Source organism: Mytilus edulis, chromosome 6 (genome assembly GCF_963676685.1).
Source record: "Mytilus edulis chromosome 6, xbMytEdul2.2, whole genome shotgun sequence".
Taxonomy (NCBI): domain Eukaryota; kingdom Metazoa; phylum Mollusca; class Bivalvia; order Mytilida; family Mytilidae; genus Mytilus; species Mytilus edulis.
This window is the reverse complement of record NC_092349.1, coordinates 74,745,681-74,760,328: the sequence shown is the minus strand read 5'-3', so window position 1 is coordinate 74,760,328 and position 14,648 is coordinate 74,745,681. Positions and strand designations below refer to the sequence as shown.

The window sequence follows — 14,648 nt, the reverse complement described above, 5'->3', positions numbered from 1 at the left end:
TTTTATTAGCCCCTTCAACACGGCTTTCGAAAAAATAGATCTTGTGAAACTCAGCTTTTGGAATTTATAGATGATGTCACCAAAAATATTGAAACTTCAAAACAGATGTACTCATAATGGACTTTTCTAAAGCTTTTGATAAAGTCAGCCATAATTTATTATCACACAAACTAAATTACTATGGGATACAGGGGAAAACAAATGCATGGATACAGGGCTTTTTATCATGTCGTACCCAAGCAGTTATTCTAGAGGGTGAGACTTCAGGCTATGTCCCTGTGAAGTCAGGAGTGTCTCAAGGATCTGTTCTGGGCCCAAGTCTGTTTCTATTTTATATTAATGATATTCCAGTTGGGCTAAATTCCACCATACGCCTTTTCGCAGACGACACTATTGCTTATCTGGTTATAAAATCTAACAGCAACTGCGAAACCCTACAAAAAGATCTAAACACACTAGGCATCTGGGAACATACTTGGAAAATGGCTTTTCATCCTGACAAGTGTAATGTTATGTCCATCAGTCGAAATAAAAATCCAATTACTTACAATTACACTCTACACGGCCATGTTCTTGAACATGTGGACAAAGCAAAATACCTAGGCGTGACAATACAATCAGACCTAAAATGGCACAGTCACATAAACACCATCTGTAATAAGGATAACAGTACACTAGGTTTTCTAAGAAGGAACCTTAACATCAGTTCCACCTCAGTAAAGGAACAGGCATATAAATCCTTAGTCAGACCATCAATAGAATATGCCTGTTCAGTATGGGATCCTTACTTTTCTGAGGACATAAACAAACTAGAAAAGGTACAATGAAGGGCTGCTAGGTTTGTCACTAACCGACATAGAAACGCATCAAGTGTTAGTGACATGATCGACCACCTAAAATGGAGAAACCTAGCATACAGAAGAACTGATGCACGCCTTGTCATGCTCTATAAAATTTCATACCACCTCATAGCCATCACAAAAACAGACAGACTTATACAACCGCTCAGACAGTCCCGGAACATGCACACACTCTCATATCAGATTCCATCCTGCAGAACGCAAATACGCCAACAAGGAAGCAGGACAAGTCGCCCCACTGGCAAGTCGCCCCACACCTAGTCGCCCCACTTTTTCACCAACTCGCCCCACTTTAAAAAAAACCCGCCCCAACCTGGATCACCAACTCGCCCCACTTTTTAAAAAATCGCCCCACATGTGAAATTGGTTAAATCATGTTTAATATTACTCCTGCCAACTCGCCCCACTTTATGGAAAACGGTAATATTTAGATATAAAATTAAAATATAAAAACTCGCCCCACTTAAAAATAATTTTCGTATTATTGAAGAATAACTGTATTTTTTTAAGATTAGTTATTTGCATAACAATTGAAAAACAATTTAAACGAGACAACTAACTGCCGTATTTATATAAGATAATGAAATAATAATATGAATGTTTTGGTTTTTCAAAATGTTTGCTTGGTATATATAACATAGTTTGCTGTTTAACATAGTTTGCTGTTGTTGCGGTTAAAAAACGGAACAGAAATTGATACGAGAAAAAATATTATAAAATATTCCTTTCATTTATAGGTTAAAAACCAAGCAGTTAACAACATCCACCAACCAGCTTCAACTATAGTAGACACTGCCTATGTGCAAGCAAGCCCGCACTAACCAGGCCATTCTTTTCACCATGTGGGAACAGTATATTGCAGGCTCCATATCAACAACTAGACTACTACGCCAGTGTGGTCGGGTCAATGGTCCAGTCGTGGAAGCAGACAGCTATAGAACTTTCAAATGACAATTCATGTATTCATGTCTTCATATTCTTGTTTCTCATGTTTCTAGTGCTGACACTTAATCTAGTACTTCTTTGATGTTATCATGCCAGTGCTTGTCATAATTGATCTAATGAATGTTTGTTTAAAATGTTATTGTTATGCATACTTATGTAGATGTGCAAACATCTGAGAATAAAATTATGTAAACACACATGATTCTTGACTTATTTTATAGAAAATTGCATATATTTACCATGACAAACACGTCACAAAAATGCTGTTCCTAACCTTTTATCTGTTTTATTTCAACTATGCAGAAGAAAAGAACAAAAAACAAGAGGCTCTCAAGAGCCTGAATCGCTCACCTGGTAAACAATGCCTTATTGAACATATTGAACCATGCCAGGCAAACATGTACAGCTAACAATTCTTCAATATTACAAATATATATGACTTGCTGTTTATAAATAAAGAAAATGAGACCAAAACACAAACACTTAAAACTTAGCAATGGACTGTGAAAATGAGGTCAAGTTCAAATAAAACCTGTGTAACCGACATATAGATCATAAAATATTTTCATACACCAAATATAGTTGACCTTAAATGCATAAAGTATTAAAAAAATAGACCAAAACTAAAAAAGTTAACTTTGACCACTGAATTATGAAAATGAGGTCAAGGTTAGATGACACCTGTCAGCTAGACATGTACACCTTACAATCATTCTATACACCAATTTTAGTAGACCTATTGCATATAGTATAAGAAAAACAGACCAAAACACAAAAACTTAACTATAACCACTGAACCATGAAAATGAGCAAAAACTGCAAAATTTTCTTTAAATTACCAATTAAGAGGCAGCAACCCAACAATGGTTTGTTTGATTCGTCAGGGTTGATAGATCTTGACCTAATGAACGTTTTTACCCCTTGTCAGATTTGCTCTAAATGCTTTCGTTTTTTGAGATATAAGCCAAAAACTGCATTTGACCCCTATGTTCTATTTAAAGTAAGGGCGGCCATGTTTTTTGACGGATCAAAAATCGAAGCACACTTTGTGCAGGATAATCTAAGGAACTATCATGCTAAGTTTCATCCAAATCCATTCAGTAGTTTCAGAGGAGAAGATTTTTTAAAGTTAGCAAATATGATGAACAAATTGTGAAAAATTGTCATTAAAGGACATTTACCCCTTAAGGGGTCAATTGACAATTTTGGTCATATTAACCTATTTGTAGATCTTACTTTGCTGATCATTTTTGCTGTTTACAGTTTATCTTCATCTATAATAATATTCAAGATAATGACCAAAAACTGCAAAATTTCCTTAAAATTACCAATTAAGTGGCAGCAACCCAACAATGGTTTGTTTGATTCATCTGAAAATTTCTGGGCTGATAGATCTTGACCTAATGAACATTTTTACCCCATGTCAGATTTGCTCTAAATGCTTCCGTTTTTTAGATATAAGCCAAAAACTGCATTTGACCCCTATGTTCTATTTTAAGTAACGGCGGCCATGTTTTTTGACGGATCAAAAATCGAAGCACACACTTTGTGCAGGATAATCTAAGGAACAATCATTTTAAGTTTCATACAAATCCATTCAGTAGTTTCAGAGGAGAAGATGTTTGAAAAATTGTTAACGACGACAGACGACGACGACGACGTCGACGACGACGACGGACGCCAAGTGATGAGAAAAGCTCACAAAAGGCCAGGTGAGCTAAAAAAGGAAGCCTTTCAAACATTCTCATAAGTGGGACCAATTGGAAAGCCAACACACATTTCAGTTTAATTATTTTATTCGTAAGTTGGGCTAGTTTGTAGCCTTTAACTCTATTCATACTTGTACTATTCATAAGTTGGGCTAGTTGACATTCACGTTACCGAAATATTAATACTCACTTCTTACTGCTATATTAAACAAGAGGCTCTCAAGAGCCTGAATCGCTCACCTGAATTTTTTTGGTTTAATCTCTCATCAATGATTATTTTGGCTTTTCAATTTATTTAAATGTTCTTTGAATCGTCCTATTTTCTTCAAAAGCAAAAAAAATTATTTTCTCCTATGTTTTATTTTAGCCATAGGAGCTATGTTTCTTGACATACAAGGAAATGAAATATAAAATTTATACTAGATACTCTGAAACTCTGAAACTCATTTAGCCTAAGTTTGGCTGAAATTGATATACAGCAGTTTCATAAGAGAAGATTTTTTAAAGTAAGTCAACATGATGAACAAATTGTGAAAAAAGTCTTTAAAGGGCAATAACTCCTAAAGCATGTAAAGAGGTCAATTGACAATTTTGGTCAAATTGACTTATTTGTAGATCTTACTTTGCTGATCATATTTGCTGTTTACAGTTTATCTTTATCTATAATAATATTCAAGATAATGACCAAAAACTGCAAAATTTCCTTAAAATTACCAATTAAGTGGCAGCAACCCAACAATTGGATGTTTGATTCATCTGAAAATTTCAGGGCTGATAGATATTGACCTAATGAACATTTTTACTCCATGTCAGATTTGCTCTTAATGCTTTCGTTTTTGAGATATTTATAAGCCAAAAACTGCATTTGACCCCTATGTTCTATTTTAAGTAACGGCGGCCATGTTTTTTGACGGATCAAAAATCAAAGCACACACTTTGTGCAGGATAATCTAAGGAACAACCATGCTAAGTTTTAACCAAATCCATTCAGTTGTTTCAGAGGAGAAGATTTTTTAAAGTTAGCAAATATGATGAACAAATTGTGAAAAATTGTCATTAAAGGACAAAAACCCCTTAAGGGGTCAATTGACAATTTTGGTTATATTAACTTATTTGTAGATCTTACTTTGCTGATCTTTTTTGCTGTTTACAGTTTATCTTTATCTATAATAATATTCAAGATAATGACCAAAAACTGCAAAATTTCCTTAAAATTACCAATTAAGTGGCAGCAACCCAACAATTGGATGTTTGATTCATCTGAAAATTTCAGGGCTGATAGATATTGACCTAATGAACATTTTTACTCCATGTCAGATTTGCTCTTAATGCTTTCGTTTTTGAGATATAAGCCAAAAACTGCATTTGACCCCTATGTTCTATTTTAAGTAACGGCGGCCATGTTTTTAGACAGATCAAAAATCAAAGCACACACTTTGTGCAGGATAATCTAAGGAACAACCATGCTAAGTTTTAACCAAATCCATTCAGTAGTTTCAGAGGAGAAGATTTTTTAAAGTTAGCAAATATGATGAACAAATTGTGAAAAATTGTCATTAAAGGACAATAACCCCTTAAGGGGTCAGTTGACAATTTTGGTCATATTAACTTATTTGTAGATCTTACTTTGCTGATCTTTTTTGCTGTTTACAGTTTATCTTTATCTATAATAATATTCAAGATAATGACCAAAAACTGCAAAATTTCCTTAAAATTACCAATTAAGTGGCAGCAACCCAACAATGGTTTGTTTGATTCATCTGAAAATTTCAGGGCTGATAGATCTTGACCTAATGAACGTTTTTACCCCTTGTCAGATTTGCTCTAAATGCTTTCGTTTTTTGAGATATAAGCCAAAAACTGCATTTGACCCCTATGTTCTATTTAAAGTAAGGGCGGCCATGTTTTTTGACGGATCAAAAATCGAAGCACACTTTGTGCAGGATAATCTAAGGAACTATCATGCTAAGTTTCATCCAAATCCATTCAGTAGTTTCAGAGGAGAAGATTTTTTAAAGTTAGCAAATATGATGAACAAATTGTGAAAAATTGTCATTAAAGGACAAAAACCCCTTAAGGGGTCAATTGACAATTTTGGTCATATTAACTTATTTGTAGATCTTACTTTGCTGATCTTTTTTGCTGTTTACAGTTTATCTTTATCTATAATAATATTCAAGATAATGACCAAAAACTGCAAAATTTCCTTAAAATTACCAATTAAGTGGCAGCAACCCAACAATTGGATGTTTGATTCATCTGAAAATTTTAGGGCTGATAGATATTGACCTAATGAACATTTTTACTCCATGTCAGATTTGCTTTTAATGCTTTCGTTTTTGAGATATAAGCCAAAAACTGCATTTGACCCCTATGTTCTATTTTAAGTAACGGCGGCCATGTTTTTAGACGGATCAAAAATCAAAGCACACACTTTGTGCAGGATAATCTAAGGAACAACCATGCTAAGTTTTAACCAAATCCATTCAGTAGTTTCAGAGGAGAAGATTTTTTAAAGTTAGCAAATATGATGAACAAATTGTGAAAAATTGTCATTAAAGGACAATAACCCCTTAAGGGGTCAATTGACAATTTTGGTCATATTAACTTATTTGTAGATCTTACTTTGCTGATCTTTTTTGCTGTTTACAGTTTATCTTTATCTATAATAATATTCAAGATAATGACCAAAAACTGCAAAATTTCCTTAAAATTACCAATTAAGTGGCAGCAACCCAACAATGGTTTGTTTGATTCATCTGAAAATTTCAGGGCTGATAGATATTGACCTAATGAACATTTTTACTCCATGTCAGATTTGCTCTTAATGCTTTCGTTTTTGAGATATAAGCCAAAAACTGCATTTGACCCCTATGTTCTATTTTAAGTAACGGCGGCCATGTTTTTAGACAGATCAAAAATCAAAGCACACACTTTGTGCAGGATAATCTAAGGAACAACCATGCTAAGTTTTAACCAAATCCATTCAGTAGTTTCAGAGGAGAAGATTTTTTAAAGTTAGCAAATATGATGAACAAATTGTGAAAAATTGTCATTAAAGGACAATAACCCCTTAAGGGGTCAGTTGACAATTTTGGTCATATTAACTTATTTGTAGATCTTACTTTGCTGATCTTTTTTGCTGTTTACAGTTTATCTTTATCTATAATAATATTCAAGATAATGACCAAAAACTGCAAAATTTCCTTAAAATTACCAATTAAGTGGCAGCAACCCAACAATGGTTTGTTTGATTCATCTGAAAATTTCAGGGCTGATAGATCTTGACCTAATGAACGTTTTTACCCCTTGTCAGATTTGCTCTAAATGCTTTCGTTTTTTGAGATATAAGCCAAAAACTGCATTTGACCCCTATGTTCTATTTAAAGTAAGGGCGGCCATGTTTTTTGACGGATCAAAAATCGAAGCACACTTTGTGCAGGATAATCTAAGGAACTATCATGCTAAGTTTCATCCAAATCCATTCAGTAGTTTCAGAGGAGAAGATTTTTTAAAGTTAGCAAATATGATGAACAAATTGTGAAAAATTGTCATTAAAGGACAAAAACCCCTTAAGGGGTCAATTGACAATTTTGGTCATATTAACTTATTTGTAGATCTTACTTTGCTGATCTTTTTTGCTGTTTACAGTTTATCTTTATCTATAATAATATTCAAGATAATGACCAAAAACTGCAAAATTTCCTTAAAATTACCAATTAAGTGGCAGCAACCCAACAATTGGATGTTTGATTCATCTGAAAATTTTAGGGCTGATAGATATTGACCTAATGAACATTTTTACTCCATGTCAGATTTGCTTTTAATGCTTTCGTTTTTGAGATATAAGCCAAAAACTGCATTTGACCCCTATGTTCTATTTTAAGTAACGGCGGCCATGTTTTTAGACGGATCAAAAATCAAAGCACACACTTTGTGCAGGATAATCTAAGGAACAACCATGCTAAGTTTTAACCAAATCCATTCAGTAGTTTCAGAGGAGAAGATTTTTTAAAGTTAGCAAATATGATGAACAAATTGTGAAAAATTGTCATTAAAGGACAATAACCCCTTAAGGGGTCAATTGACAATTTTGGTCATATTAACTTATTTGTAGATCTTACTTTGCTGATCTTTTTTGCTGTTTACAGTTTATCTTTATCTATAATAATATTCAAGATAATGACCAAAAACTGCAAAATTTCCTTAAAATTACCAATTAAGTGGCAGCAACCCAACAATGGTTTGTTTGATTCATCTGAAAATTTCAGGGCTGATAGATCTTGACCTAATGAACATTTTTACCCAATGTCAGATTTGCTCTAAATGCTTTCGTTTTTGAGATATAAGCCAAAAACTGCATTTGACCCCTATGTTCTATTTTAAGTAACGGCGGCCATGTTTTTTGACGGATCAAAAATCGAAGCGCACATTTTGTGCAGGATATACTAAGGAACAATCATATTAAGTTTCATTCAAATCCATTCAGTAGTTTCAGAGGAGAAAATGTTTGAAAAATTGTTGACGACAGACGACGACGACGGACGCCAAGTGATGAGAAAAGCTCACATGGCCTTTTAGGCCAGGTGAGCTAAAAAAAGGAATAATATAAGAAGTTTCTATAAGGTTTTCAATGGGATAGCAAATAAGTGGGGCGAGTTGGCAGGAGTAATATTTACGGAATTTAACTTATATACAACGGGATAACATCTTTTTCCATAAGTGGGGCGAGTTGGCAGGAGTAATATTTACGGAATTTAACTTATATACAACGGGATAACATCTTTTTCCATAAGTGGGGCGAGTTGGCATTACTACATTCATCCTGGTTAATAATATAATATAAATCTAGATATTATCGTTTTCTTTCAAGTGGGGCGAGTTGGCAGGAGTAATATTCACGGAATAACATCTTTTTCCATAAGTGGGGCGAGTTAAAATTGGCATTAATACATTCATCCTGGTTAATAATATATAAATCTAGATATTATCGTTTTCTATAAGTGGGGCGAGTTGGCAGGAGTAATGTTTACGGAATTTAAGTTATATACAACGGGATAACATCTTTTCCATGAGTGGGGCGAGTTGGCTTTACTACATTCATCCTGGTTAATAATATGTTAATCTAGATTTTATCGTTTTCCATTCAGTGGGGCGAGTTTTCAGGAGTAATATTAACGGGATTTAACACATTTCACAAGTGGGGCGATTTTTAAACAAGAGGCTCTCAAGAGCCTGAATCGCTCACCTTAATTTTTTTGGTTAAATCTCTCATCAATGATTATTTTGGCTTTTCAATTTATTTAAATGTTCTTTGAATCGTCCTATTTTCTTCAAAAGCAAAAAAAAAAATCATTTTCTCCTATGTTCTATTTTAGCCATAGGAGCTATGTTTCTGACATACAAGGAAATGAAATATAAAATTTATACTAGATACTCTGAAACTCATTTAGCCTAAGTTTGGCTGAAATTGATACAGCAGTTTCAAAGGAGAAGATTTTATAAAGTAAGTCAACATGATGAACAAATTGTGAAAAAAGTCTTTAAAGGGCAATAACTCCTTAAGGGGTCAATTGACAATTTTGGTCAAATTGACTTATTTGTCGATCTTACTTTGCTTAACATTTTTGCTATTAACAGTTTATCTGTATCTATAATAATATTCAAGATAATAACCAAAAACTGCAAAATTTCTTTAAAATCATCAATTCAGGGGCATTATACCTGAAAAACCAGTTACCCAATTCGGCTGAAAATTTCAGGACAGGTAGACCTTGACCTAATAAATACTTTAACTTCTTGTCTTATTTGCTCTAAATGCTTTCGTTTTTGAGATATAAGCCAAAAACTGCATTTTACCCTGTGTTCTATTTTTAGCCATGACGGCCATGTTTTTTGACAAAATAAAAAATAAAGCACAAACTTTATTTTATACACCCTACTGATCATTCAGTTGAAGTTTGGTTGAATTTGGTTTAGTAGTTTTAGAGGAGAAGTTTTTTAAAGTTAGCAAATATGATGAACAAATTGTGAAAAATTGTCATTAAAGGACAATAAAACCTTAAGGGGTCAATTGACAATTTTGGTCATATTAACTTATTTGTAGATCTTACTTTGCTGATCATTTTTGCTGTTTACAGTTTATCTTTATCTATAATAATATTCAAGATAATGACCAAAAACTGCAAAATTTCCTTAAAATTACCAATTAAGTGGCAGCAACCCAACAATGGTTTGTTTGATTCATCTGAAAATTTCAGGGCTGATAGATCTTGACTTAATGGACATTTTTACCCCCACGTCAGATTTGCTCTAAATGCTTTCGTTTTTGAGATATAAGCCAAAAACTGCATTTGACCCCTATGTTCTATTTTAAGTAACGGCGGCCATGTTTTTTGACGGATCAAAAATCGAAGCACACACTTTGTGCAGGATAATCTAAGGAACAATCATGCTAAGTTTCATCCAAATCCATTCAGTAGTTTCAGAGGAGAAGATTTTTTAAAGTTAGCAAATGTGATGAACAAATTGTGAAAAATTGTCATTAAAGGACAATAACCCCTTAAGGGGTCAATTGACAATTTTGGTCATATTAACTTATTTGTAGATCCTACTTTGCTGATCATTTTTGCTGTTTACAGTTTATCTTTATCTATAATAATATTCAAGATAATGACCAAAAACTGCAAAATTTCCTTAAAATTACCAATTAAGTGGCAGCAACCCAACAATGGTTTGTTTGATTCATCTGAAAATTTCAGGGCTGATAGATCTTGACCTAATGAACATTTTTACCCCATGTCAGATTTGCTCTAAATGCTTTCGTTTTTCAGATATAAGCCAAAAACTGCATTTGACCCCTATGTTCTATTTTAAGTAACAGCGGCCATGTTTTTTGACAGATCAAAAATCGAAGCACACACTTTGTGCAGGATAATCTAAGGAACAATCAAGCTAAGTTTCATTCAAATCCATTCAGTAGTTTCAGAGGAGAAGATGTTTGAAAAATTGTTAACGACGACGACGACGACGGACGCCAAGTGATGAGAAAAGCTCACATGGCCTTTTAGGCCAGGTGAGCTAAAAAGTGGGGCGAGTTGGTGATCCAGGTTGGGCATTCCGCCAACAATCATTCTTTCCACGCACAATAAAAAACTAGAACAGCCTTCCTCTGAGTATTGTTATGAGCGACTCTATAGAGTCATTCAAAACAGCCATATCAACCCACACCTACAGTCAGTAAATTCATCATGTGTAAATAGTTTTATCTTAATATATAAATAAATAAAAATAAAAAAATATGCACTATATCACTATGTAAAAATGTTATAATTAATTTTTGCTTTTAATCATAAAATTAAAATTTTTCACTGTATATACGTCTCCACAATTTGTGGACCACAAAGCAATGCGCAGTGCAAGTGACATAAACTTCAACGTGTTGAAGGCGGTCACTAAAAAGTAGAAGTAGAAGTATACTATTGACAGAACGTCTAGTGCCTGTGGACAGGGCCTAAAGAAAACAAGTGAGTCTCATTGGGGTCTAAGCGTGCAGGGCCGTAACTACATTGAGGCAAATGAGGCAAATGCCTCATGTTGGAAATTTCCAAAAAAAAAAATAAAAAAAAAAATGAAACAAGATTGTCTTTATATCAACCTGAATTTTTTTCACGGAAAGTGTCTTGCAAGTCTCTCTGATGTTGCCCCTGCATGTTTTTTGTGATCCATGTTTCTATTTTACTTTCAGTTTTCAGAATTGATGGTCTATTAATTGTTTGTACTTCTGTGTCCAGGGTTTGTCTTTTGTTCATTTATTGTCCTACTTTATAATTATAGTCTGCAGAGTGTTGATTTTCATTTGTAAACTGCGGTTTTGCCATGTTGCATGTCCACCGATGTCCAGACATTGTACGAGAAACTATTTTAAGAATATACGATGCTACTGGACATAAACAAAAATTGTCGTGCATTTTCTGCATGGAGAATTGAACTTGATATCAAAGAATACAAAACTGGCTCTTTTTTTGGAGATAAAACTAGATAGCTGACATGGTTTAAATTAAAGTAAGACCACCAATTTCCCGGTATCAAATCATCTTTAAAAACAATGTATTGCCATATGACCTTTTACATTGAAGGATTAAACTTGAATAAAGTCGTGTTCAGACTCTTAAACAGAAAATAAAAGAATATTGAGTAAACGTGCACAGAACCTTATCTCAAACAAAGTCAATGCAGAGAAAAAATACAAATGATCAATGGCCAAAGTTTTTTTTCCTATTCTTCATCTTGATAGTTGAAGGAGGGTCTTCAACAATAAAAGAATTATTCATATCGTACAACAAGGTCAAGATGGTCCTTACTGTCGACTTAAGCAGTACTAGTACTTAAAATATAATACTGCACTGTCACTATATTTAAATCTAGTCATAAAAAAATCACCAAAGTCTGAATTAAGCACAATACAAGACAAGAACAGACAGACATAATGATTATGAAAATTTCGGTTTTTGCTTTATCCTACATATCGATCTACTTTTAATGTTGTCCCCGTAAAACCTAAAAGTCTTAAATTACAAGAAATAGCTCAAAATTAATTGCGTTTCAATGTAAGAAAGAGTCCGGGAAACGCTCAGAATGCACCATCTTGCGTTATTTTTCTCAGAGCTTCTGGGGGCGGCCCCCAGACCCCTCGCCAAAAATATATTTTGCCTCAATATTATAAGAGGCTAGTTACGGCCCTGGCGTGATGCTGTTTTAAACGATTTTTTTAAGTGTGACACGTGAAAGCCGAATAATTATGCGTGAAAACGGTAAAGAAAGTACAGCTGGACACAGGAAATTACTTGCGCTATTATCTGATTATGGCTGCAAGAAGCCGGATACAGGATTCACGATAAGCAATATGCAGGATTCAGGGATCAGACCCACCCCCCAAATGGGACGAGTATATTAGAACAGTATATTTTGCCATGGATAGAAAACCAGTGCATGTGATTTAATATTTGACTGCATTGACTGAGAGTGTGCGAATCTGACAGGTCGACACTAGTACGATACAGACAATTATTGTATTAAAATTTGAGTTTGACAGCTTTATAATATAATAAATGTCACATTGAATGACAATTAAACAGTGATAGCTACTGCTGGGGGATACACAATAAAAAAAATTGCCCTTACCAGAAATGTTAATTTCCCGCGAAAGTGTCTTGTCAAAATATGGAAGTGGAGTTCTTTCCCCTGAACACAGATATTGTGACGTAAACCACAACAGGTGTCTGAAAATGACCTGAGGACTTGATTGTAAAACAGTTTTAGTGTTTTAAAAAACTCTTTCTGTTCAACTGGTTATGACGAGAAGGATTAACAGAAAAATGCACGTCTTTACATGAGATACATCATCCATTTATTGTAAAATGTCTGCACAAAAAATAAAAACCAAGACAAAAACGTTCAGGTACATCCAATACACTTTTCCTTATATCACAACACCAACAATATGGCAGTATGCCACTATATTAAAAAATATATATAATCTCATACATGTGATCCTTTGAAAATTAATTCTTTTTTTTTAAGTTGGTAAAAGCTCATATCAATCAACAGATCAATGGATCATACCCATGCATGATACTGAAAGTACAGTTTCTGATGGAGCAATGTCCTAGTACTGGGAAATTGATAATGAAACTACAGGAATGACATCCTTAATACCAGTCCACCCACAGTTATTATTTCTATTTTGAAACATGAAAGGCCACTTCCATAATTTAATTAATTTTATTTGTGTCCACGTAGTACATGTAGTAACTATATATTTTTGTCTGACGAAGTCGAAGGGGACTTTGGGTTTGCCCTCTGTCCATCTGTGTGTCCCTCCGTCCATACATCAGTACGGCAAATAAGTTTTCCAGACTTTATTTCTTCATGCTTGAAGCTATTGATGTAACATTTGGTGTATTGTTTTATCATGACAAAATTAAGTTACAGGTCAAGTTGGATTTTCACGATGTTAGCTTATTTCCTTGTCCAGTTAAAGCCCTTTCCATAGAATTACATTTTTGATGAAATAGTTATTTTAAATATTTCTTTTCAAAGGGAAATAACTCTTTTTTTTTTTTTTTTTAACTTTCCTTAGAATTAAATTTGTGAAGAAATACTTATTTAAAATTTACTAGATTTCTGTTCAAAGGGAAATAACTCATTTTTTCAAAATTATAAAAAGACATTGTATTTGGATGAATCACAAATTTGTTTAAACCAGGACAAGTTATAGATCAAGTTCGAATTTCGTGACATTACAATGAATATTAAACCGGTAAGGGAAAATGGCATGCATGTATTGCCATACAATACACTCAGAAAGCTTGTTTGAATTTATTGTGTCTGTCAAATTTCATGGCTTTTAAGATACTTAAATATTCAGAGTGTGCTCATTGCTATACCATCTAAAATATTTTTTATCAACCAATAGTAGAATAGATTCATGCATACATTTTTAGATCTACATTCTACAATACATTCACTTCTATATCAACATGATCAATCATGCAGGTGAACATAGCTAGGGAATAGTCAACCACTGTTGACAGCTTATATTCTCTATTTTAAAATGAATTAAACCAGGTATTGATAATTTATTTTACCCTAATAAAATTCATTTACTTATACATGTTATATGTAATACATGTATATACATCTTGGTATTGTTGAATAATACCCTTCTCATTGTCGTTAACAAGGATAATCTTACGCTAGTTTGAATATCACACATGCCCATTAAAACTGAAATCTTCAGTGTCTGCTGGAAGGATTTTTGAACTTGCAAATAAGAGGACATATATATGTGCAATAAGAGTTATTTCCTCCAGTTCAGTACTGTATAAAGATAGCTTATATTGATATTTCATGCAGGTTGTATATGGTGACCTGGAATGTTGGTGACAGAAATGCACCCACGGATTTCACAGAACTCTTAAAATTGGACAAGGAGCCATTGCCAAATATTTATGCTGTTGGGTAAATTTTTTAAAGAGTAAAGCAAACTAAACTGAGATTTATCCATGCTTACATGGCTTACAACATATTATTTCACAAAACCCGATCAGTGCATATATTAATTAGAGTATTT

The 14,648-nt window shown here is 33.6% G+C and overlaps 2 protein-coding genes across 2 annotated transcripts in view; one reads left to right on the top strand and one right to left on the bottom strand.

The window, feature by feature from the left end:
- LOC139528408 (RPA-interacting protein B-like) overlaps positions 1–12,783 on the bottom strand; it is a 37,264-nt gene extending 24,481 nt beyond the window's left edge. The window contains exon 1 of the mRNA XM_071324386.1: positions 12,698–12,783. The gene's annotated coding sequence lies outside the window, so the exon portion shown is untranslated. The remainder of the gene's footprint in view (positions 1–12,697) is intronic.
- Positions 12,764–14,648, top strand: part of LOC139528404 (inositol polyphosphate 5-phosphatase K-like) — a gene marked incomplete in the record, with an annotated part of 185,125 nt that continues 183,240 nt past the window's right edge. Inside the window, 1 exon segment of the mRNA XM_071324381.1 lies at positions 12,764–12,974. Coding sequence (XP_071180482.1) covers positions 12,934–12,974 — 41 coding nt within the window.